General features: G+C 51.6%; 1 protein-coding gene across 3 annotated transcripts in view; it reads left to right on the top strand.

Annotated features, from left to right (window-relative positions):
* The window catches only part of Stnb (stoned B), a 43,262-nt gene that overhangs the window by 6,088 nt on the left and 10,619 nt on the right, over positions 1-26,555 (top strand). For 2 of the 3 annotated variants that reach the window (XR_013318388.1, XM_077681662.1), the window contains exons 2-4: positions 13,337-16,065; positions 17,507-17,764; positions 25,287-25,461. Coding sequence is in view for 2 of the 3 variants with exons in the window: in XM_077681662.1 (XP_077537788.1) it covers positions 13,351-16,065; positions 17,507-17,764; positions 25,287-25,461 (3,148 nt within the window). In the remaining variant the exon portion in view is untranslated. Of the gene's footprint in view, positions 1-9,421; positions 9,624-13,336; positions 16,066-17,506; positions 17,765-25,286; positions 25,462-26,555 lie in introns of those variants that run through there. The other variant, XM_077681663.1, reaches the window with a different exon arrangement.

The following is a 26,555-nucleotide window of genomic DNA, read 5'->3' as shown; positions in this document are numbered from 1 at the left end:
GAGTGAAAAAAGACTAGGTCCAATAACTGAGCCCTGTGGTGCTCCTGCGACCACTGACTCGGCAGAGGACACAAAACCTTCAATCACTACTCGTTGCTGTCGGTCGGAAAGGTGGCACTTAAGAAGCTTATGGATTCTGCCTCTGAAACCATAATCATGCAGCTTGGTTAACATTATGTTGTGGTTGACCGAATCAAAGGCCTTCCTTATGTCTAAGAAAACTACGACGGCTAGCTTGTTATTGTTTAGAGCCTTATTAACTTGCTGGGCTACTCAGTGGCTAAGGCGTTGCGCTGCTGAGCACGAGGTCGCGGGTTCGATTCCCGGCCGCGGCGGCCGCTTTTCTGATGGAGGCGAAAAGCAAAAACGCCCGTGTGTACGAGATTTCGGCGCACGTTAAAGATCCCCAGGTGGTCGAAATTAATCCGGAGCCCTCCACTACGGCGCGCCTCATCGCCTGCGTTGCGTCGGCGCGTTAAACCCCACAATCATCATCAACTTGCTGGGCTAATACCAGAACCGCAGAAGACGTGGATCTGTGCGACCGGAAACCATGCTGGTTTCGGCAAATTATACTATGTTTGGAAGCAAGTGATGTAATTTGCGCTGAGAGTATCTTTCCAAATATTGTATTAATCACACTTAACACAGATATCGGCCTGTAGCTCGAGGGACTTGAATGCTCTCCATCTTTGCATACAGGGACGACTTTGCCCGACTTTTAAGTTCATTTGGGTACATACCGCAGTCTGTTAGTGGTTAAACATGTGCAATAAGTGGACTGCCAAAATGTCAATATTATTTTTTATCAATTTAACTGTAATAGTGTCAAGCCCGGCCACTTTACTGCCATCTAAATTCTTCACCACTGATAAGAGGTGTGGCAGTTCTATTTCAAACATGCCACAGCTATCGGAGACTGGTCTATAAGGGCGCGTATGACCCGAAGTGTCAGGAAACTGGGCGGCCAGGGACGTCTGCAAAATAGTTGTTGCAACTATCCACTGTGTGCTGTGTAACGACATCAGGCAACATGCGTTTATTGTAAATCTAGACCAACTGCATCCTTAGCAATCTCCCAGACTCTTTTGGTGTTGCCCTCAGCTTCTTGGACGAGCTTAGTGAAGTATTCTTTTTTCCGCTTCCTCATCATGGAAACTGGTTTATTTCTATAAAACTTGAACTGTTTTAGGCAATATTCATTGTTCCTGTGCTGCTTCCATTTGTGGAACCACCAGTCCTTTTGTTTCAGTATCTCCAAAATAGCGGGTGTCACCCAGGGGCAGAGTGGGTTGATATATCTATTATTGGTGGTTGTAGTGGTGCTTAATGAGGCAGCATTTTTAAGCAAGTCCCGTACTCAGTGTTAACATCCTCGTCATACATAGCGCTTTGTCTCGTAATAACTTGTGATTGACCTTGGTAGTGACCTGGATGGTTTAGCATTAAGAGGTTCAGTTTCAAAAGCAACAACAATGGGCACGTGGTCAGCTACCGGAAGAGGAAGCACACCAGCAGACACATCATTGTCAACCTTGCAAAGGGCGTGGTCAGTAAGGGTGCTTGATGTACTAGTGATACATAGAGGCAGCTCAGTTATTACATTACGCATGTTAAGCAATTTTAACAGAAATGTGTATTCATTTGAGCTATCGCTTGACAAATCAACATTGGAGTGCCCGACAATACTGTATGTGTGTTTGCAGTGCACGCGCGGAAAAGTTTCCATTAGCACAGCCTCAAATTCTTTCACAAACGTTTTGACTGATGAACTGGGCACGACACCAGTGGTTGGCCCTTTTTTCAATCTCGATAAACAGTGTTTCTTTATTTGCACTTGGCAGAGTCGCGACACGTTCTCCCATATAAGCAAGGCAACGGCACTCCCCCACGCAGCCGAGTCCCGGGGTTGCGATAACAGCCCGAATCCCTGCGTACAAACTGTTTCATCAGCTTGCAACCACGTTTCACTCGCAGTGATAATGTTGAAAGCAGCCTGTAAGCGCTCAATACAAGTAACCAGACTGTTTGAATTCCTGCACAAGCTTCGCACATTGCAATGAAAAACAGAAAATTTGGCACTGTTTTGGTCCTTGAAGGTAAGTAAGATGAAGCACATTTGCAAAAAATGAGCTCTACTCATTTTTTGTGGCCTTACACGATTTTCTCGAGATCATCTTCAGACTGAATGTGTACAAACGTTGAGTTTCCCTATTTCCACATCAGAATGCGGCCCTGGGATGTCCATGCAGATTTCCATTTTTTTGCTGCTTGTGCCTCACGAGCCTTGCGGAAAAATATCTTAATTTCTAAGCAGATGTGTTCATAGATGAACTCGTGTTTAGTCTCGTTTCTTTAGCCTTACCACTACATGTGGCCTATCCTTGTCTGTCGATGGGACACGATGTCTCCATCACCTAACTCGAGTTGCCATTTTACCCACTGTCTCCTTTAGGTTTTCGTCTTCAGCGCATATGGCAATCCTGGTATTTCCACGTTCATGTTTCTTCCGTACTGCTCGAGTTCAATTATCTCCCTTTTTGCGTCCGCCAGTTGCCTTGACATCTCTGTTTTGTTTCACAGGCTCTTGGTTTTGACCCTTGACCTCTGTTAGCTCCCGTTAAAATTGCTGAACATCTTTTTTAAACTCTTCAAAGGTCGTACTCATGAACTGTGCAGATTCGCACAGTTTACCGACCTCGGCTTTCATTTCCGAGTTGGACTCCTCGATTGTTTCAACCTGAACTTTAATGCCGACCGTGAACATGTCGAGCTTAGTGGCTAGTTCAGATATGGCCTTGACGACTTCCTTGATACTATTAGGAGCCTTCTCCTCCACTACATCGTTAACAGGGTCAGGATGTGCTGCTGCCATGCCATATACGCAGCGTAGCAGCGCAGGAAGAGACAGCAATGCAACACTTTGCAGAAAGCAGCACACTTGCAAGCACTTGCGGCAGCCGCAGCATCGGCAATTACATAGCAGGCAACAAAAAGTGCAATCAACCGGAAAAACAGACGGGCGCCGTTATTCCGTGTCCGCAAGCCGCCGCTGCCAGTGCCACAGTGCTTCCCCTCAACTGCACTGCTTAAACCTTTGCCGAGGTGTGCTTGGCTCTTTCCAAAAACCGTAGCAAGTGCATCTCCTTAAGGACCTGAGCTTTCTTTCTTTAATGTTTGCATGGTCAAGGTCGAAAAGGCTTACAGCCGCACTACTGGGCTTCTAAGAAGCCCATAGTGGGCAAGGAAATGTTAATCGGGAGGAATTTGTTCCTTTTTTGTGCACAGTGTTAATTTGATACCAAAACCACATTTGCCAAGGGTCGCAAGCTCTGCCTTAGTGAAGAAGTTCAGAGGTCACAGTGGGTCCTCTCCCTGGCACTGCAGGTGCCCTTTACTGGCGGCTACTTGCAGTGTCGCCTGGATGGTACATTTCTGTACGACGATGCTGACACCACAGTCGCGTCAACTGTTTTTGCGGGGCTGCCCTTTTTTGTCACGGACCTCCCCGACTGGGCCCGAGCAACTGGAGTCGCTTCGTCCTCATTGCTTTGTCAGAAGCGGAGAGGGGCGGCAGTTTGATGTCCCTTGTGACGGGCCGCAATAAAAAGGTCGTGACTGGTGAAACATTGAGAAGCGTGGTGTTTTGTTCTTTGGATGTGGAAGCAGCTTTGGAGTGGGACAGGGCAACCCGTGTCCCCTAAGGCCGTTTATCAGAAATGGCGCATTTTCTACACGAGGCGTCAAATGCGTGGTCAAAAGTACGTGTTCGGGCTGCACATCATCCGCTTGTTATATCCAGAACAAAATGGCTTCCCTCGAACAAGTTATGTGCAACGGAAGTTCACCCAGAGTAATTGGTTACAGATTTGGAATCCCACGCTGTTTAGAAAATACATCAGTGGACTCGCCTTGTTCATTTGATCAACTGTTCTGTCAGCCTGATCATCTGATAGATGCAAAAAACAATTTAACGCGTTAAACTGGTTTTGGGTCGTGTGCTACTCGGTACTACTTCCATTGCAGAATAGTGCTGTAACAAACCACTAAGTAAAACCATGCTCATTTTTCCGTTTTGTTGACCGAGGCCATGATGCGAGTCAGTTTTTTGTTACCAGGGGGTGTGCAGAATATTTGGCTCGGTCTTGTTTTCTCTTTTTTATGGGGGGGAGGGGGAGGGGGGTTGCAGGATCGCGATCCTTGTCGTCTGCACGGTCGGGGCAGCACTTCCCGGTGAAGTGCCCGTCGGCCCCGAGCGAGAACCCCAGCTCGCCTTCCGAGAGCCCATGGCGGCAACTGCGAAGTGGGGCCTGAAAACACGTCCCCCACGACGACCGCCCCCGTGCAGTGGTCGCCTCCCCCTTCGTCGGTCTCTGACCGTGGGACCGCACAGACTCGCTCTTGCCCATGCCAGGCCCCTGCCGAGCCGACCAGAGGGTTTCCTCCCGGCATCGTGTCGTCCAGAAGATGCCCCGTGCTGGCGGCCTGTGATTGGCGAGTGCTTGTGAGCACGCACAAAGGCCGAAGGCGGCAGTGCCTTGCGTCGCGAGAGGAATAAAGACTCCAGAGCGGGGAGGTCGTGTGTGTTCTCCCTCAGCAGGGGAGCAGCTGTTGCATGGGGGCTTCCTGCTGCGGCAGGCTGGAGCTGGGCCGGTGGCTGAAGGGCGTCCGTGGGCGCAGCACGGAAAGCAGGCCTCCTCGATGCAGCTGGGTGGCAGGAATGTCCTGCGCAAAAGCGCAATGGGCCGTCTGGGCTCGTTGATGGGTGGAATACCCAGGGCACTCGCGTCGGCTCACTGGCATTGGATGCAAAATCGCCGGGGCTCCCTGTGACCTCTTCACTCGTGCAGAGCATGTGTGTTGTGTGGGTTCCATAAAACTGCTCCGATACAGGTTCCTGGCTTCTCGGTATGCAGTTCCCAGTGGTCTGTGGTCTGGTAAGCAATGAAGGCAAAGGAAAAAGCACGGCACACGTGACACGGCAGTTCTTCGCTGAACCACCTGCTGTAGAGCCACGAGGGGCACATGCTCATTTTGTACAGCTGTGGCACAAGGATTTTCCACACCTTCCCCTGTGTGCAACACCAGATTTTTGGACTCTGAGGGCATAAAAAGGCTTTGATGAAATGTTCACCGCTGGCCACCCAGGTGGAGACCAGAGTCAAAATTGCAGGACGTGGCAGGGCTCAAAGCAGACGGAACGCAGCGCTCATTTCTGCGTGCTTCTTGTTGCACGGCGCAGCTGTGGATGGCACAATAGGCAAAGTTGTCAGCCAGCTTCTCTGTCCCATCACGGGAGTCCACTGAGATGTCACTTGCCCAGTGGGCGTTGTTGGAGCCGCAGCAGAGGCACCAGCGTGAGGGCACGGCAGCTGCGCATCCCCTTTGTGCAGTCTCTGCACGGGAGTGGCGAGAGCAGTGTCGGGCTGCTTGGGATGGAGCCTGCACTGGCGCACCCAGTAGTGCACCGGAATTGCACTGGTGGGGTCGCACTGCTGCCACCAGGTAGTGTGCTCCGAATCTGAGCTCGTGTGTGGAAAAGATGGCTTTGAGAAGCCACAAAGTGGTGGTGGTATCGGTTAATAAAAGAGAAAGATTAGCCTCCGCCTTGCACTTGGCTGGCCATCCTCCTCGGTGCTTCTGATTGGCAGCACCTGCCAACAAGGGCTTCGCTGCACAAGAGCTGCGTGTGGCACAGCGAAGGGGAAAGTAGCCACGCACTGGGATTGGCGACCACTTTGCAGCCACCAAGAGGCCGGCTTGTGTGGCTGCCACGTAGCGGCAGAGCACTGGCTCGAGAAGGAATTGCGTGGCTTGGCAGCACTCCCCAGCAGCAACCAGCTCGGTGCGCACACATCGCTGTCGCTGTGCAGTTGGGTGGGTTGGGTGAAAGACGGCAAGCCTTGCCTGCAGCCAAGGCACTGCAGTCTGAGCTCGCGGCTTTGTTGGGCACCCACCACTTCCGTCGTGCCAAGGGCAGGCAGCGCAGGAAATGTTCACCGCGGCTGCTTGCTGCGCCCTCTTCCGAGTCGAGCCTGGTATCCCTTCCCAAAAATGGCGCTAGAAAGTGCCACATGTTATGGGAATCCCCCATACAGCCAAAAGAAACAACACAACCTTGTGGAATTGCAGCCTTGAGACTGTGCGATTTCACCCAGCCTCTTCTCGTGCCTGGCAAAGGGCCTCAACTCCTCGATGTGCCTCCAAGTGTCCTGCAAACATGATAAACCACTTTGAATTCTTTCGAAACTCCAGCCACGCCACACTCCATGAAATGTGCGCATAACGGTTCCTATTGTTTGTAATTAATCATTCTTTTTAACGAGCCGAATGAAGCCATGCACTTTGAGCTTTTCCTGCACGTTAGCAATTATGTTCCTTGCATTCCTAGCAAATTTGAACTGTGGGCCCCACTTGTTTGTTTCGGGGCACTGAGATGGTACTATATGTGCTTTTGTGTGGCACATGGTAAATGGGCGAAAAACAAGCATTGAGTAATTTTCTATAAAACGTCCTATTGACCCACAGGTTTTAAACCTTGCCCAAACATAAAACTGAGACGTCCGCTATTGCCTCTGAATTTAATGTCCATGCAAAAAAAGGAGAGCAGAAATGGCGGTCTCTTCATAGGGAGAAAACGTGCATTTTGTTGTTTTTCCCACATAACCTAATTGACCATGCAAGCATGTCACTTTCACCTTGCCGCTCTGCCGTTGACGTGCCCCGTAAAATTAAGTTCGATCTCCCAGGGCAGCAGAAAATGGGCGTGCAATGGCTCCACACACTTCTAACTGCTCCAACCGCTCTGCTGCCAAACGTAGGCAAATGAACGAATGAGCATGTCGCCGATTTGGCCAGATAGCTGGAGTCGAGTTGCTTGGGCAGAGGCTGAAACAGGCTGCATGTGTTCAAAGTCGCTGCACCAGGCACAATGTGGGCTCTATGCTTGACTTTGTTTTCTGGGATAGCGCAGTAAGCTGGCCTCAGCGGTTCTCTTATCCATCCGCCCTGCCTTCTGACTTGGCTCATCTCGAGAAGGCTTGGTTCGTAGAAACAGCGGGAACTGCAGGCCACAGGTGTTGCCTAGAAAGTGTTGATTGGCAACGTGAGGGCCTCGGGTTGCCAGTTCTCTCTGCAAGCTTCCTCCCGTGGCCCAATCGGGAAGAGGGAGTTGGTTGATTGCGTGACCCTGTGAACATGGCAGGGAAGAAGGAAGCAGGTGAGGAGCACAGGACCCCCGGTTCTGCATAAGGGCCCATAAGGGTCCGAATCGCGTGGAAGCATGTCAGTGAAGCGCGGTTCAAAGTAATGCCTTCTCTCATTGCATTTGGCCGAGTATAACCATCACTTATGCGCACACTGTTTGGTAATTATTATTATTATTATTATTATTTTTTGCAAGATTGGGGACCGTCTGTCAGTTGGCATTTTGCAGTGGGCTTCATTTATTCAGCCGGTGTTCGACGAAAGAATGATGACAATGCCATGCATAGGCGCTTAATCCGAGTTATACAGCGAAGCAGAGTTCAGCATCGCCTGCTTTATTTTGTCAATGCCCAGTGCCCGCCTCTTAATGGGGACAGTGACGGGGCCGCCTGTTTCAGCCGCCAGAGTGACCGCGCTCAACCGGCTTGTCCAGAATTGGAGAGTGGCTGTGCAGGCGTGGCTGCCAAGGCAAGCGATGAGCGATGAGGAGGCAAGCGATGAGCGATGAGGAGGCCTCCTACGTTGCCGCTCTCCGCCACCACGCGTCGCCCCGAGAGTCACTCGACAGTGTCAAGCACTGGGATTGGGGGACAGTGGCCGGAGTAGCAGGAGAGGGCCTGGTTGGCCGCTCAGGGCTGATGCGTTTGTTGGCATTGACATTACATTGTCGCCAAGCTGCCTCTTTCCAAAGTGCCTGTGCAGCTCTCTAGCTTGTTTCTTTTGTGTACTGTGCACAGTATCGCTGCACTTACAAAGCACCCTATTTATGGGCAGTGTGAAAACACTGATAAGTGGTTTCAGGTTTGTCTTGCTGTGCTTTTTTTTTTTCTTCTTCTTAGAAGTAGAAGGGTGTTTCGTTTGGAAAAAGTTTGTTTTTCACTGCTACTTTTCAGCCGTTGGCATCAAAGGTACGAATTAACGGCCAGTGCTAGTAACGGTGCGATCCAAAAGCCGGGCTTGGGTGAACCCGTTAGCTGCAGGGAATATTCTAAAGATGGTAGCGCACTGACAAATATGAGACCAGTGGCAAATATTGTTTTGATCAAAACATTGGTGCTGCGAGTAGAGTGATGTGCGATGTCGTTAGGCAAGCGTCACGCAATGGAAATGTAATTTAAAGGAGAGCAGTGGCCCTGGCATTCCCATAGATTTGCACAGACAGAACTGCCAATTGGTGTTGTGCACTATCTTCGCCACTGCTTCTGATTGCACTTGGTGCGACGGTAGCTCCCACCAGCTGAACGACTGCAATGGACGTGCTGAACTGACGGGTGGAGTCGTGATCTGCAAAATATCTGCAGTAGCTGGGAATTGCAGGAGTCAGCTGAAAGATATTTTGGGTTAATATCATAGAATGGCTGAAATCAGTACACGTCACTCACCCCAAAACAAAGGGCATAGCAATGATGGGGAGCATGCTTCTTTCGAGGGCGAGTTTTCACCCCCCAGGATGTAATAGCACCAACGAAGTGACAAAAAAAAAAAAACACCACCAGCAAAGGAATGTAGGAGCGATTGAGGTTTCTGTATTGTTTTTTTTTTTTTTTTTTTTTTCTGTGGTTCGGCAGGCTCCATAATATGAGTTAATTAAGCTAGTGGCCCCCTTTCTTTTTTGTTAAGCTCTCGAGAAATCTCTGGCTGACAATGAGTGGGCACTGGATTTTTTTTTTTTTTTTTTGAGGGGGGGGGAGTTTGTTTGAACGGCATGACTCTTGGCGCGACTTACCTGCGTTACGTTGTGCGTCAGAGCGTAGCCGGGCAGGTTATCAGTCGTGGTATCGTACCTACCTGACTTTGCCTTTTTTCTGCTGTTGAACGCTCGTGGTGATGCGCTGTTGACAGCGCGCGGTCGCTTGGCTCAAACGCAGTGTAAAAATAGTCCCCGCGGCCACTAATGAGTCGTCAAGTGACCGCCGGTGGCCGAGCCCGTATCGAAGCGAAACAAAACGGGCTGCGAGATAAAGCGCGGGCGACCCGCGGCGCTCGGGAGGGAAACGGGGGAGCGGCGGCGCATCTGTGCGTGCAAGAGGCGAGCTTCTAGCCGTCGCTATTAATCAGCCGCGTCGCATGTCAGCCGCCTCGTACAATAATGTCAGCCGGCTGCAGGCAGCAAAGTGAGCTCGGGTCGGCGGCGTGATTGGAAAAGCCCACGTGACGAACCCCCCCCGCCGCGCGTTGCCGCCGTGGTGCGGCCGAGCAGCTTCCGACTCCGCGCACGGGGGAGCGCGTCCGGCGGTGTCGGCGTCAGATCTCGGCGCGGATCGAAGGGGCAAGTCGTCGCCTCCGTGGTGGGCATTCGGGCGGCGTAGTGGTCGCTGCGAAGCCGCTCGACTTCCCCCGATCCTCGCGGGCCCTGGGCGGACCCCGGCTGCGGCATGCCTGCCCGGTGCCCGCCGCAGGGAGGACGTCCACGACGGGTGAGCACGAGTCCGAGTGCGAGTCCCAGAGCCGGCGACGTCACCTTGGCCCCGAGCGCGCCGCTGTTATACGGCGCGCTATCGATCGGGAAGATGGCGAGGTCGTCGGTTCCGCTTTCCAGGGACCTCGGCCGCATCGAGTCGAGTGTTCTCGCGGACCCAGCGGAGGCGGCGGGTTTCACGGCCACCGCGCCCCGCAAGCGCGCTTCTCCGCAGCGGCGCCCTGTGAAGGAGGCTTCTCCGCCCTCCCTGGCTGCTGTGCGGACGGCCGCCCCGCTTTCCGCGTTTCTCAACTGGGGGGCACCGTTGTGGGGACGTCGCCTGAGTGGCCGATTTGAGCAGGACCCGAGCTGGTTGTGTTGGGAAAGCCAAACGGAACGATAGGCAAAAGATGAATCGCCGGTCCCCCTCTGTCCTTCGCTTTATTCGTGCTTCTTCCGCGGGATTTTTTTTTTATCATGTTCGCTCCCACTACGGCGGTTTTTCTTTTTTTTTTTTAACTAAAGAAACGTTTCTTGGCGATTGCCTAAACCCTTTGTCTATAGCCGCCGTCGGTGAATGTTTTGAGAGAGCACAAAACGAAAAAAAAAAAAATCCTTACTGGCGGTGTGGAAAGAACAGAGGCGCTGTATTATCGCCGGGTAATTTATAGTGCCGCATTCGATGCTGTGTACAGAATGGAGAGTGGGCACCCGTGAAGATGCGGAAGGAGTTGCTCTCTCTGTCACACTCGAGGTTTCTGTGCCTGCGCGTGTGTGGGTGTGCAGTGCAGACCGGCTTTGTGAGCGAGGTGCGGGGCAAGGAGGCCTGTTTCCGGCTCCCAAAGGGGGAACCCTCGCCTCCTCCTCGCTGTATCTGCACCACTTTGTGGCGCCTTTTCTTTGCTCACTCTGGAGGGCTGACTTTTGCCGCGGTACATGCACACCAACAGTGGGACTGACATACATTAAGTGGAGGAAAATTCGAAAATAAGGTACAAATGGGAAAGAATTTAATTTTTTTTGTCGATGTTTCACCTTTGCCATGCGAGCATAATGGGCATGCTGCACAGACAAGTATGCGAAGGGGGATTTCTGCCGTTGGCTCGTTCACTCGTGTGTTCTCCCCGCACCATCGTCCACGACCCGAGCGCATTATTTCTTAGACATTACAAGGCGTGCAGAATAAGAGCGAGAGGAGAAATGTTTGTTTACAGTTAGGGTTGTCAAAAAGGAGCCTCTCTTGTTGCAGGGAACCGTCCCCCAGGGGGGTCTTGATCAAGCTACAGGGGAAGTGTACCACACAAAAGATGAGCATCAGGTTCATAGGCTGCTGCAGGCACCTCTTCAACATTACAGCTTTCAAGTGCACAAGCACTGAAGTCGTGGCATCTTTGGCATATGGCACAAAGCCAACAACCACAAGCCATCTACTGGGAGCAGAGTTGGGGCTGTTTGGCAACTCGTTGGTGGCTTCTTGGGCTGGTTTAACTGATACACGCTAAAGAGGGGCTGAATTTTGACTCTAAGACGTGCAAGCTTTGTGCTTTTAAAAAGGCTAAATGAAATTCAATGTAGCATGCAAAAGAATGTAATGCCCATCTCCCTTGTACTCGCAGACTTCTATAGTAAAAAAGCCATATACAAGTGTTGTGCACAAGGCTCAAAACCAGGTTTTCTGGGGCTTGCATTCGTCATCGAGTAGTGATAAAACAGGGAAATGTGATGCTGATGCATTTAAGCAGGAAAGTTGGTTGAGCAGGTGACTGGCGTTGGACTGCGACAGGATTCTTGTCTTGTGCTTTGTCACCGTTCAAGTGAAGCACCCATGTGCACACGTTGGTTCCTAGCAGAATCACAAGTGAGTCGCCCATTCAGTAGGTAATTATTTCGTGCCTCAGCAACGCCTCAAATGTCCGCTCTTGGTCGCTTGGGCAGTGTGTGGTGAAACTGTCTGTCGGTTGAGACCTTGAGGACAGAGGGGAGGGGATCGTACTGTTGTGTCGTTTCAGGTGCTACGTGCAAGAAAGGGCCAAATAACTGGTGTGGTAAAAGACAGTTTCTCAACACTGTGTATTCGGGTGCCTGCAAGGGGTGACAGTGTTTCTGTGGACCGCCTTTGCAGGCAATCGGAATGGCTGTTTGTTTCCTCCGATATTGCTTTGTGCGCTCTCTGCTTAAAGGAGCCATGAAGAGAAAATGCAAGTTGGTTTTATTCGAACGATTTCGTGTTTTATAGTGCCCCCAGCGCTTGTCTGGATACAAACGGTGCTTTATTCACTGAGAAATTAAACAATTTAGGTTAAAATTTTGATTTTCCCGCTCAATCGTGCGTTTTCGTGGTCCCAAATGACATCACTGGAACCGACCGCTCTGCAGCCTAGAGTACCTTCATTCACGCATCCGCCGTACAGGGTAGAGACACGTATACGCTGGCACCGCCATTTTCGGTTGCTCGCTCGCCGCCGAAGCAAGTCATTGTGTCAAAACCGCGCTAAAATTATCGCCGCAACGCGGTTTACTGAGAAGTTTGAATCATATTGTCTGTTTCGCGTTGCTAGGTCTCGTGGGAAACGAAAAGAACAACGCGTTAAGCCCGTTGGCCCAATTGCGGCGGCACGAGACTGTTCAAAGGTTGTCTCCACCCTGTACAGCGGTGTTGGTTTGTTCCCGCGTTTCTTTACGTTTCGTAACCTAGATGGCGCCACCATACCGTGGCAAGCGTTTGGTTTGTTTTTGCCCGCATTTAAACCTGGCTTGTTTTTGTTCTGAGAGAAAATATTCGTTCCCTGAAACAGTGCTCGCTCGACAAATGGGGTCACGTAAGACACCGTTGCTTGCGTCAATCGGCCAGTGTCGTCTGAGACAACCCCAAGCCTCGTAGTGCTGTGCAGCTAAACCAAGCATGCTGTGCGCAGTACGAACAGCAGAACGCATCAGTACTTATATGTTTACATGTGCTTTCGTAACTTCCACTGTTTGTCACATCATTCTTATTGCTTTGTAAAGAAAGTGCCCTAAATTTAAGCGCAAATCGCTCGTTCGTCTAGTTTGTAAGCTCTACCTAATTTGCGTCAGCTTCTGCCAGCCTCCGCCAATCGCAGAGCTTAGCTCATGTGACATCATAGGTTCTGTTGCGGGAAATGAGCTGGTGGGTCGCATGACCATTCCCGTTTTTCCTAATTATGTAGCTTATTTGAGCGAAATTTACGTTAAAAGCTGTGTCAGTATGATTCTAACGAGACAATCTTTTGAATGAACCAAACTTGTGTTTTCTCTTCATGGCTCCTTTAAACTGTTGATGTTAAAAGTTTGAGACCCCATGTATTTATATCTCGGCCTTCAACCTGTGCGATGCTTTGTGCTCTGACTGCATGCCAAGGTTGGGTGCAGGAGAGAACGATACACTTTTGGTTTGCTGTTTAAAACCATACTCTTCGTTGCAGTCTTGGATAATAAGGGAAGCACATACCGGGAACCAGATTTGGGGAAGGATGGGAAAATTCTACAGGAATGGTCACACTTATTGCCACAATCTGCAATAAGAGTGCGAGTGCATACCATGAATTGTGGTACAGACTGGATTTAGGGAAACGGGAGTTTGGTGGGTTGTGTTGTGTGTAAAGAGCAAGGGACAGTTGTGGTTGCACGAGTGGCGCAATGGGCACCGACGTGGCCCAGGTGCTGACCTTTCTCCTCTGCTATCCGGGTGCCCCCTCCCCCCCTCCGGTGCAGGGTAGCGTTAGGAGATGAATTTCCTCAAGAAGAAGATCAAGGGCCACAAGCGAGGCGGCCCCGACGACAGCGACGAGGTTGAAGCGGCCATCTATGCCAAGCAGCTAGCCGAGGGCCAGCAGCAGCAGCCGCCCCTGTTGGACGAGGGCCCCCGGAAGGAGCGCACGGGCGAGGAGTGGCGCTTCTTCGAGCAGCTCACGCAGCGGGTCCAGGACACGGTGCAGAAGACCCAGGACACGCTCACCAAGATCAAGGAGAGCTCGGCCATTGCCGAGCTCAACAGGCCCGACTACTACCTCGAGTCTGCGCCCCCTCCGGAGCAGCCCGTCAGCCCCGCCAGGTCGTGGGTCAACTTCGAGGAAGGCGGCGAGCCGGCCGCTGCAGGCGAGCCTCCTGCCCGAGAGCCGGCCGCCGAGCAGCCGCTTAACGACCACAGGGTCGTCGCCGAGCTGGTCTGCGACCTCGCCGTCGAACCGCCGGTTGGCGGCGCGCTGCCGGAAGCTTCGGCAACGCCGGCTGCGGACGACGACCAGGCCCGGAAGCTTCTGGAAGAGTTTGGGTTTGCTGTCGAGGAGCCACTGCCTTCGGAGGACCCGCACCTTGAACTCAACGACCCCTTTGACACGTCGTTTGTGGACACTTCCTTTGTTGACACCTCCCTTGTTGCCGCCGACACCACCTCCTTTGCTGACGCGTCGTTTGCTGACACTCTCGCGAGCACTGAGCCCGACCCCTTCGACACCTCATTTGTGGACCGCTGCGTCGTTGCCCGCCAGGAGGGGCCCCTGGCCGCCGAGGACGGCCCCGAGATGAGCAACCCGTTCCTGACGGACGCGCCCGCGACCACGGGCGAGAGCCTCTTTGGTGCCAGCGAGGCGGGCGACGCGGATGGGCCCCACTTCTTCTCGAGCTCCCGCCGCTCGAGCACCAACCCGTTCGACAACCTCGAGGACGACCTGGCCCTCTTCCAGGCGACGCTGGTGGGCACGTCGTCGGACGTGGGCAGTGACCTCCTGCAGGACATTGCGGCCACATTTCCCTGCGAAGACCAGCAGCAGCTGGAGCAGCGGCCCGCTTCGGACTGGTTTGGGGACGAGCTGGAGGCTGCGCCTGCAGCCACGGCAGCGGAGGTGCCCGATGCCTTCCAGGTGGCCTTCGGCAAGGCCAGCTTCGACCGGGGCCTCTCGCCGGACAACCCCCCGGGGGGCCTCTTTGGCACGACCACACCTCCGGGAGACGACGCGGGCGGGTTGTCGGCAGACCACGCCAGCTCGTTCGACCCTTTCTCGGACCTGAGCCGCGACAGCCAGGAGCCCATCCCGGCAGCCTTGGCCAGCATCACGCCCCAGAGGGAAGACGCCAGCCCGTTCGGCCTGGGGCCCAGCGAAGCGAGCGAGGCACCCCCTGCAACCAGCGGGGAACCTGAGCTGCTTGCGGATTTCGCCGGGAAGGCTGCTCCAGTGGCCGCATCGTCGGACTTTGATGACTTCTTCGGCAAGGATTCAGGTGCTGCCCCTGCTGTGATAGATTCCGACGACCCATTTTGTGCAAACAGCACCGCCGCTTCGGCGAGCGGCGGCGACCTTTTTGGTGTGAACGGCGCTGCAGCTGCGACGGCCAGTGACGACGCCTTTGGTGTGAGCGGTGAGACTGCCTCGGCTCCAAGGGCCGGTGACCCCTTCCAAACCAGCCACGGTGCAGCTTCCTCTGGGCTCGGGGGGGACGGCCTCTTTCGTGCGGGCGACGCCCCCGCTGCCCCCGTGAGCGACGACCCCTTCGGTGCGGGCGAGAGTGCGGTCCCTGCCGAGGACACGAGTGACGACCCCTTCCGCACAAGCAGTGCGCCAGGTGCGACATGTGACAACTTCTTTGGCACCAACAATGCCAACGGAACGGCGGGCAACGATCCTTTTAGTGCAAGCGACGCCACTGCCGCTTCCGCTGTCGGCGGCGACCCCTTTGACACGAGCAACATCCAGCTGGAACCCGCGAAAGGTGCCGTTCCTTTCACGGACACGGCTGCCTTCGAGGCCTTCGCGGCTAAGTTCGAGCAGGCCATCGAGAAGTTTGAGGACTCCACTCTGGCGCCAGCGTTCGAGTCTCTCGACCAGCTGCCCCAGGAAGATGGCGACGCGGGCTTCGACAGCATGGACATCTTTGACCCGTTTGCTCCAAAGACGGCTCTGCCGGGGAAGTCCCAGCCGAAGGCAGCTCCCCCGCCCGCAAAGGAGCCCTCGCAGGACTCCTTCGACGATGACGATGCCGGGCCAGACCTGTCGGTGGTGATCCGGCCGAAGATGCGGGAGGCGGCCGCGCCGGACGCCACGAGCCTCGAGCCGCCGCCCAAGCTGCAGCCGCCGCCAAAGTCGCCCGTCCGGTCGCGGTTCAACCCGTTTGACCGGAGCCTGGCGCTGCGCGACGAGCCCGCGGCGGACGAGGCGGGAGGGCCGGCGCCCCCCGCGCTTGGCGACGCGGCCGCCCTGCAGCGGGAGTCGGCCGAGAGCCCGTCGACGCCGCTGTTCGACGAGGACACGTCGCAGCCCCTGGAGGAGTTCCGGCCCAAGTTCGAGGGCGAGGGCTGGGAGATGATGCTGCGCCACCCCAACAAGAAGAAGATCACGGGCAACCGCTACTGGAAGAAGGTGTTTGTGCGCATGACCGAGCAGAACATCCTGTACCTGCACAACAGCCGCGAGGACAGCGACCCCTTCCAGGAGGTGCCCCTGCAGGTGAGCACGCTTCCCTCGAACCCTGGGCGGCCTGGCTGCTCGACGCTGCTGTGCCTGCCCCGCTTGCGCCGTAGGAAAAAAAGAGATCACAAATTCTGCCAGGCGAAATTTCCCACTGCGCAATGTCAGTAACATCATTGGTGAAGAGTAGCCGTCACGTCATCTTAATTGCACGAAAAAGTGGGATCAGAGGCACCAATTGCACAGTGATGTTCATTGGGGGTAGCTTTTGCCAGTTGGCTGTCGATCACACAGACTGGTCCTTGTACAGCGCAAGAGCAGTGCGAGGAAGTGGCCGGTGGTACGCCACTTTCTTTCTGGTCTCTTTGCCTCGCCAACCCAGCTTACTTGTTTAAAGTTTGTGACAACAGTGGCACAGCTGTTCTTCTGGTGTGGCCACCTTTGGAGCAACCCAAACCTGTATTTTGTCTTTATTGTCACTTTAAGCTATCCAGTCTTTCATCTCCATTTTTCTGGCTGCACTGAATGCTCTGTGTCTAAGCAACGTCTCTCTTCAGTGACTTGGGTGCCAAAAAAACAAAAGAAAGAAAACGGTGCTTATGCTTGAGTAAATGGGGCATCCCCTGTTGTCATGAGAGTCCTTCATTAAATTTAATTGGAAAAATTAGAAAGATAGCACAAGCTTTGTTGTAAAAATGCATTGTACTTTCCGTCGTATGCAAAGCCCATTTTTATAAAACATTGATTGCTAGCGTGGCGTCGTAGTAAATTGGTTCTGTTGCTGCCAACTCATGCAGAAGGGCGCTGTCTAGTCATCAAGCGCGGCAACATTGCAGTTGCCTGTTTGTGCTTTCTTTGAAAAAAAAGCAATAACAGATGAATTGCTGCTGACGTGGAAAGCCGGGGCTAGTTGAAAATGGTTCATGATTGGAACTGCGCGTAAAAACCAGGTGTGAGTGGCCAGCACACGGGAGTGTGTCTTTTCCTCCCTTGTCCGGTTTTGTGCACAGTTCCAGTCGTGAGGTGCTGCTGTCACACACAGCAGCCTTACCTTGAGATTGCGAGACTACCAAAGTACAGCCGTATTGTGAGTGCAGTGTGCAAACAAGTGGCAACTTGCCGAGAAACGAGAACATAGCTTCTGCTCCCATGTTTGCTCGCATGGGCCAGAATCCGTTGCCGTCGGAACAGTTTTGCAACACAGTGCATCTCGACTGGGCATCGAGTATTCCAGGCTGGTGGCTCGGAACTGTGTGACCAAAGCAGAGGGTCATGCCCGTTGTACAGCACGGCCATTTCTTGGTTGGGAGGAGGTGCAGCCTGGTGGCCCAAGCTGTGCATCGCCACGGACAAAACGGGCCTTGCAAATGCAGGGACTGAGTCTGAGTGGACGTTGAGGTGAAGCCTGTGTGTGGGAATCTGTCTCGTGGAGCAGCAGTGGCCAGTGCTCTCTGCCCGACCTCCTCGCTGCCTTGCCCAGGCCTGCTACTCCCTGTCGGAGATGGGGGCCCAGCAGTTCGACGCGTACGGCAAGATCTTCACGGTGAAGCTGCAGTACGTGTTCTACCGGGAGCGGGTGGGCGTCCGGCCGGGCCAGATCTCCAAGGTGATGCAGGGCCAGATCACCAGCGTGGGCCAGTTCGCCAAGCTGGGCCTGCCCCTGGAGCACGCCCCGCAGGTCTCCCAGCTGCTCAAGCTGGGCACCCAGAGCGCCGGCGAGCTCCGCAGCTTCGTCCAGGTATGTCCGAATCTCGCTCTTGCACTGCTTGTCTGGGGCCTCTGGTGCCCAGTGCCTCCGAGTCGGGCCAGAAAGCCTCATCGTCATTCAGGGGCCACTCAGCTGATGGAATTGGCAAGGGCACAAAGTGCGAAGAGGGAGTGTTTTCCAGCAAGGGGGGGGATTGCGAGGAACACTGGCAACGCATGCTGCACCACCAGCTGGCCGCAGAGCGAGTCCTTCCAGAGGGTGGCCCACTCGTAGGGGAGGTGCTGGACCGAGGAGCGGGGGTGGGAGGGAATCGTGCTGGCTGCACACTTGGCTCCCCAGTATGGCTGATGGTGGGTGCACTGTCAGGGGCCTGGCTTGCTGGCGCATCCACGAGCGCAGAGGTGGCAATAGGGTGGCCATTCGGCATTTATTCATTTCGTAACAGCTATGGGAGCACCGCACACATGAGCCGTGCAACTGGCCAGAACAAGCGAGCAGCTGTCCAAACGGCCACTCGGAGACGGCTCGGCACAGACTGCCAGTCGCAGCAGTACTTCCGTCGAGAGATCGTACCTCTGTTCAAAATTCTGGCTCGCCAGATCTTCGCTGCTCATCCACCGTAGCAGGCCGAGACCGCCGATAATTTTTGCCACTTGAGAGTGCGGTGGTTCTTACGCGCACCCAAGGACTAGTGCTGTGCAATCCAGAGGTCGTGCAACAACACCCCCTTCCCATCTTGGCCATTGTCACCCGCTCACCACCAAGGGCGCAGTCTGGATACACCTCTGGTCGGGTGGGGCCAGTGAGAAATGTAGTGGATATTCCGAAGAGCATTGCAGAAGTCGTCATCACGCTTGTGTTCAGTGAGGGCAGTGCCTGAGTGAGCACTCGGCGCGCATGTTGTTCTGGCTGGTGCTGCTGATGAAAGAAAAGCTTTGTAGCTGAAGCAACTAAAATGAACATAGGGCTTTCTCAACTGAAGTTTGCCTCCCTTCTGCGGCCAAGCACTTCAGCTGTAAGTGCACGTGCGGCAGTACCTGTGGGACCGAAAAATTGCCCCCCAAAAAAAAGTTTTTTTTTTTTGTATCACTTTTTTCTTGAACTGTAAAGTTTCATTTTTATTTATTTATTTATTTTTCGATAATTTCATACTCGGAACAGTACCAGGTACTCGTAAAAGCCATAGAGGTCAAATTTCAACAAAAAATTCCCCACTTCTTGACCACGAGCGGCATTGCAGGGATGGGAAATCCTCGAGAGGTACATCCCAGCGTGTAGTGCAGCTAGGAAGGTCATTTCTTCTGCACTGTGAAGCTGAATGTTTAAACCATCCAATAATGGAAGCAGATTTTGCATTTTCTGCTTCAGTAGTTGTTTAATCAGCGTTGTTTTTAATTGGCTAGCAGACATACTCAAACCTAGAAATTAGAATTGATGTAAACTTGTATGTGAGTACAAAACAAAAAAACTGCTTCCCACATTTCATCCTCCACGACTTCTGGTATCTATTGATACGTTGCTGGTAATTTTTTGTTGAATAGTTTTTTCCCTATTGTTCTCAAGAACAATCAAGGAAAACTTTTAAGTAACTCAGGAACTAATTACCTCAGATGAAAAGTAATTGGATATTTTAAAGCAGCTAAAAAAACTGAACAAGCCCATGAGGTTTCATCAAAATTGGTTGGAAAACAAAAAAAAATGTTTCTAAGACCAGTGTGCCCCCTTAAATTAACCCCTGTGCCAGCCTGCCTGTTACGTACCGTATTTACACAATCGTAGGTTGACCCCCCCCCCCCTCTCTCTCTCTCTCTCTCTCTCTCTCTCTCTCTCTCTCTCTCTCTCTCTCTCTCTCTCTCTCTCTCTCTCTCTCTCTCTCTCTCTCTCTCTCTCTCTCTCTCTCTCTCTCTCTCTCTCTCTCTCTCTGTGTGTGTGTGTGTGTGTGTGTGTGTGTGTGTGTGTGTGTGTGTGTTTCTCCTCCAAATTGGACCATCCAATGTTTAGGGGTCGACTTGCAATCTAAATTGAACCATGTACCGCTAGTGACGACTAGGTTTCCATGATTATGGTCAAAGCGTAGCGTAATAATTTACCATTGCATACATTGTGGCGTCATTAAAGGTGATGCGTACTTTCAAAGTTGGCATTCCCGATCTGTGCCCTTTGTCCACCGTACTTAGAGCAACGAACCTCCCACCATCGTGTTTGGAACTGTCCTGAACAGTGTGATATGGTGGTGGCTTCGTCAGCGCCGTGCAGTGAATCAAGGGATTCGCTAATGCTCAGTTTGTTTACTAGAGACGAACACGACGCTTCTGGAATATGAGTAACGTACTCGCTAATAAAAGGAAATCGTGCATGGCTGTTGCCGGTTGCTTCGATGCTTGTCATCTCGCAGCGTATGTGTTCTTCCCGCTCAACCCGCAGCGCTTGATTATTCCGCGTGCTTATACAAAAAAAAGCTTTTCTTTTTTAACATCTACTGCGCGCACCACGAGCGCATGGTTCTTGTGGGAGCATCGATCATTGATGGAAGAGGCGCTGTATGGGGGGTATTGGTAGTTGACGACGAAAGAGCTTCTCTTCGTGATAGAATTTTCTAGGCGGCGCCCTTAGATACGCAATTTTGAGGGGGTCGACCTACATTCGAGTCGACCTTGATTGCTAATAGCATGATGCACTTCCGCTGTCAGCCTGCTCGGTGGCACCTCTGAATAGACGATCGGCATCGCTTCTTGGTGCCGTAAGCAGAGTAGGCCGCACCCTCAAACGCTCTCGGGGGAGGATTGTGAGGATGGTGCATGCATGCAACTTGCGGACTGTGCACTCTGTTGTTTGCGTTCCTCTCGATCCCCCCTGTACATTATAGCCACTAGCGCCATTAAAAACGCGACACAGTGAGAAGAGAAGACGACACTGTGTTTGTTGATGGAGGCGAAAAGCGAAAAGGCCCGTGTGTACGAGATTTCGGCGCACGTTAAAGATTCTCAGGTGGTCAAAATTAATCCGGAGCCCTCCACTACTGCGCGCCTCATCGCCTGCGTTGCGTCGCTGCGTTGAACCCTACAATCAATCAATCAATCAACACTGTGTTTGTGCCGTCTCCTGTTTTTGTGTTGTGATGTTAGACAGTTTTATCTAGTTTTATCGACAGTTTTATCTAGTTTTATCACCTAGACAGTTTTATAGCCTCCTCAAGAGATGTCTTTCGTAACTGGATTGCATGACACCGTTTTTTAACTTGCCAGGCTGCGGTGAAATGTCTGCACAGCTCCTTGGCATTATTCCACCCACAGCACTCGCGGACGTTAGCGTCCCAGTGCCCTTTTCGTTTCACTTGCCAGAGCAGCTTATCAACCGTGACAGCCTCTTTCTTCCTTCTTTTTTATTTATAGCCTCGACTTCTTAATGTCAGTGTCCGCTGACCTGTCTTGCCCACACGGGCAACTGCAAGGAAATGTCATACACACCTTTTCTGCTCAATCTATCTCTCAGGTTCAGAAGAAGAAGATGTAAAACTTGCGCATTCTTGCCGTGCTTCTTTTAATTTAACTCTTTTGTTACTGCAGGAAAATTGACCGATTTTTAGAGGTCCAAGAAAACTTTTTTTTTCTGCTAAAAGGATTGGTTAGGCACTAATTAAAGGAACACATAATGGAGATGCTTTAATGCCCTTTCCAGTAACACCAGTTTTTTTAATGTTTTCATACATCAAAGTTGAGGGGGGAAAAATATCAAAATCAAAATTTTTGTCAAGTTGTCGAAGAAAGTAATAAAAGAGGAGTTGTGTGCAACAAACTACCAATAGAAGGAAAAAATTTGAATGTACATTTTGTGGGCAAACATTTGAAAAACACGTCCTAGAAAAAATGTTGACTTGCGCGGAACAGTTTGTCAGATATAAAAAAAAATGTTATCCTGCATGGAGCCCGTGCCATGCAGTGAAGCCCAACCTCCATTTCAAATTGTGCGATTTTGGGTGCTTCCCTGGAAGAAATCTGGTGGTTTGACATTATGAGAGGCCCCAATTTGTCCCCACCTGATGCAAGAACATCTTGTCAATGACTGAATTTGCCTTTACAGACAGCACAGTATTTGGGACAAGCACGCAATGCGGAAAAATCTGCAGGGAGTTGAAAACGAAACTCTGTGGTTGATGCTTGTTGATGTTCACTGTCAGTTATCTCTCAAAACATAAACTTGCGGTTTATTATCATCATCTGAGTCGCTATTGTAGCCCTGCTTACAGGAATGAGGTGCGATGCGCAAGAGTCGTGCCCTGCCAACTTTGGCCGAGTAGCTGTTGCGCAGTGAAATCGACGAGCCTCCTACATTGTAACACCGCCTAACATTTTTGAAATGAAACAGTACAAAACTTATTGGAGACTTTGTCTGACCAAGGAGCCACACTAGACGTCCGGAGATGCCCTCGTCTGGATACGAAACTGGCAGGCGAACAGCCGGCGGTGTGTAAGGCCGGTTTAAAGCAGCTTTCCTTGTTGGAACTGATATCTTGCGTCTGGGTGTTATCCCATTGACTTGCATCGGAAGTTCTTATCGCAGGAATCTGGTTACGGGGGGGTGAAATCAGGAGCACCGTGCTTTTTCTTTTGAGGATCAGCTGTGAAAGATGACATGAAGGACTTGAAAAATTACAGGCTGATCAGCTTACTGTCAGTCATCTACAAGGTACTTACCAAGGTTAATCGCTACCAGAATTTCTGCCACCTTAGATATAAGTCAACCTAAAGAACAAGCAGGGTTCCGTAAAGGCTATTCAACAATGGACCATATTCACACGATCAATCAGGTGATAGAGAAGTATGTGGAGTATACTGAACCCCTTCATAGATTATGGGAGAGCATTTGACTCGGTCGAAACCCTAGCAGTCATTCAGGCATTACGGAACCAGGGGGTAGATGAGCATTATGTAAGAATACTAGAGGATATCTACAATGGGTCCACAGCTACCATCATCCTCCATAGGGAGAGCAGTAAAATACCTATAAGGAAGGGCATCAGACAAGGAGACACAATCTCTCCAATGTTATTCACAGCATGTTTACAAGAAGTATTCAGAACATTGGATTGGGAACAGGTGGGAGTAAGGGTTAATGGAGAATACCTCAGTAACCTCAGATTTGCTGATGACATTGGCTTGTTAAGTAACTCGGGGGACGAATTGCAAAGCATGCTTTCCGCACTAGATGAACAGAGTAGGACCGTGGGCCTGAAAATTAATATGCACAAAATCAAAGTAATGATCAATAACCTCGGGACAGCACAGCGGTTTGAGATAGGTGGCGAGGCAGTGGAAGTGGTAAACGAATATGCATATATCTACTTAGGCCAAGTTGTGACCCCGGATCCCAACCATGAGGCAGAGATGATTAGAAGGATAAGAATGGGTGGAGTGCATACGGCAGACATTCTCAGATAATGAATGGCAGCCTACCATTGACCCCGAAGAAGAAAGTGTATGACAGCTGCATCTTACCAGTACTCACCTACGGGGCAGAAACTTGGAGGCTCACTAAGAGGGTTCAGCTTAAATTGAGAACGACTCAGCGGGCAATGGAGCGGAAAATGATAGGTGTAACATTAAGGGACAAAAAGAGAGCGGAGTGGGTCAGGGAGCAAACTGGTGTTAAAGACATACAGTTGAACCCCTTTATAAGAGACACGTTCCGGGGAGCAGTTTCTGTCTCTTATACGAGATGTCTCTTATAAGCAGGGTACCATGTTTTCACTTGCTAATCAGACCCTAGTTCAATGTGGGCACCCTATGACTAAAACAAGCTCAAAAGAATGCTACAGCATGTTTCAAAAGATTCATTCTAATATATGTTTGGCCCCCAGAATTTATGAAACAGTTCTGAATCTTTGTTTGCTTCATGACTGTATTTACACTGTATATTTTACAACCGATTCTGCAAGCTTTTTTTTCTTTCCTCGTTTGTGGAAGATGAATCATACATGCTGAGTTCACAAGCCTGATGAATAGGCGGAGCGCACAGCTTCTTCCGCTGTGTGCTCAGGCTATTCATTATGCTTGCAGGACTCAACATCTGCGATGCTTTTTGATTGGGAGCTATGCCAGTGGGAGAACCCGCATGTGCGATCGCGCTTCATCCAACGGATGGCAGTAAGCTTCAACCACTTCTGTAAGTTGCATTTCCATTGGCAGGGCTTCTCATCGTCATTTCATAGCTGACTGAACCACTGTGTGTTTGCTGAAGTTATAATAAATAGCGACTGCAGGCGTCTGTCGTCCACCTGTGTTTCCACAATGGAAGCAGCTGCAATTACTGACTGGTAGCACTGCATCTGAAGTTAAAATGTCTGTTACAGGTGAGAATATTGATTAAAGTTCAAGGATGACTTGTCCCTTATAACCAATCTTCTACATCTGATGTCTGTTATAAAAGAGGTCGATTTAATGGGAAAGATAGGGCAGCCAACCATGTGGGTGAATAGTGTCTCTTATACCCATTTGTCTCTTACATCAGTGTCTCTTATAACGAGGTTCAACTGTATTAGTAGAAATTAAGAAGAAGAAATGGACGTGGGCAGGGCATGTAATGCGAAGGCAAGATAACCGCTGGTCATTAAGGGTAACAGAGTGGATCCCTAGAGAAGGCAAGCGTAGCAGGGGGCGGCAGAAGTTAGATGGGCGGATGAGATCAAGAAGTTTGCGGGGACAAATTGGTCGCAGTTAGCACAGGACCGGGGTAATTGGAGATTAATGGGACAGGCCTTTGCCTTGTAGTGGGCGTAGATAGGCTGCTGGTGGTGGTGGTGGTGATGATGACGGTGATAATGATGAGTGGATGCTCTAGGCACCGTGCCAGGTAGGCTTTAAGTTGGGTAACTGTGTAGTAGCGCCAAATATGAATTTCACGATGCAGAAACAAAACCGAAACTGTTGTAAACTGTTTGTGAATGGTCCTGTGGTAAGTAGAGCTACAACACAATTAGAACAATGTGTGCAAAAGCAATAAAACTGCCTAACATCATAAATAATTTTGCAAACAGGCACTTCTTGATATTTTCAGCCAATTTCAGGGATTATTACTGTCAGAGTGCAAACCTGATGTTTGAAAATCATCTTCTGATTCACCATGTGTCCTGTCAACAAAAACCAAACGGTGGTGCAGAGTAATTACGAGTTGCACACATTCTTCGTTGGTAGCAGTGACGCGAGATGACCACGCCCCTTTTCCACACCCAGGTGATTCAAACGCGTGTCAAAAATCACGTTTTTGTTGCAAAAATGTAAACAAAAGTGATTTTGAAAGGGCATTTTTTGAGCTAACTCCAAATAGCTTTACTTGTTCCAGCAACGCCTTGAATGCTGTGAAAAGGGGCTCCTGAGGTATCGTCCAAATTGAATGATTTTGAATAGGCACGGTCACGAAAGAGGTAAGGTCCCTAGCACGCGAAAAAAGGCGTCACAGGGGCAGTAAGTGCGGCAGAGCAAAAAATGCCTCTGTGCCTCACCTAAGGCAGTGCACTGGCAGGGCAGAATGCCTGAGGCAGTCGTTTTGTTTGCAGGTGGTGGAGGACGCCCTGTTCCGGCTGCAGATCCACCGTGACCGGGCGCTCACCTACAAGACGGAGGAGATCCAGGTGACCGTGCAGGACGAGTTCATCGTGGAGCAGGACAGAACGGGCCACGTGTGGAAGCAGAAGGCCCGCGTGCGCGTCTTCTTCCTCGCCTTCATCACCGGTGGGTCGTGTGGCTGGTCTGCGTGTAGCAAGGGGCAGAGAGAGGGGAGCAGGTGCTGCTGTGCAGGTGGTTTTGTTGACAACGAGGCTAAGGCACGGAGGAGGCGAGACGATTTGGCGACGGACACTAAACAAATGTACTGACGGGTCAAATTACTCTCCAAATGCGCAAGTGAGAACCGGAGCTAGACTAATGGGTACAGCTTCTGAGTGAGCAAGTCGAGTGCGCAAATGTTGGGGCTCACGTGGCAGGTGTCGTTGAGCCTGGGAGTGGGGCACGGGCTTTTGGCGGTCCCCGAGGGCTGTGTTGTGGACGCCGCCTCGTCTTCTTCACCAGTGTGGTGGTCCAGGAGGAAGGCTCCCCGGGCGTTCTCTCTTGGCCGGCAGCTCTGCTTCCAGGACCCGCCACGTCAGTCCTCCTTGCTTCTTTTCCTGGCTCCTTTTCCCACCCAATCTTTGCTTCGCCCGTGCCACTTCTGTGCGCCGGCTAGTGTCCCCGTGCCAAGCACCTCCTCACCACTGGCTTGTTTCAGGAGTGGCAGTGCCAGGCCCCTGAGCCTGTGCTGTCAGTGGCATCTTGAGCTGGTTGGGGGGGGCGCTGAGCTGGACCTTTCTCTCCAGCAGGACATGCCAGGGGCGTCGCCCATCTCAACCGATAGCTTCGCTACACCCCTGGAGAGTGTGGGGGGCTTGATGCTGCCGTGAGTGGAACTCGCTGAGGCTCCACCCGGCTTGCTCATTGAGGCTCCCCCAGTGATTGGGGCTTGACTGAGTGAGGCTGTGGGTGCACGGGGGCAAGGGTATGCGGCCGGGCCTTGTTGTGCATCCGCTTGCCTCGTTAAGGGGCCACAAAGACAAAATGCCACTTCATTTAACTTGAAAGAAGCAGGCTTCCATACCCCACTGTGCTTTCGAGCCACAAGAGACATTTTTGAACTGGAAAAAAACGCTAGCAGTACTGGAAAACTTTCAAACTGCACGCTGCAGTGACGTGTTGTGGACAGGAGTGATGTCATATGGGCCTGCACGAAAAACGTCGTAGTTATCAGTGTAGTGACTGCACTTTATCATCCAAGTGATGCAATCAAACGGGGC

This window comes from Haemaphysalis longicornis, unplaced genomic scaffold (assembly GCF_048455015.1).
Source record: "Haemaphysalis longicornis isolate Haplotype H1 unplaced genomic scaffold, Haemaphysalis longicornis Haplotype H1 scaffold_8, whole genome shotgun sequence".
Lineage (NCBI taxonomy): Eukaryota > Metazoa > Arthropoda > Arachnida > Ixodida > Ixodidae > Haemaphysalis > Haemaphysalis longicornis.
This window is presented reverse-complemented; position numbering and strand designations above follow the sequence as displayed.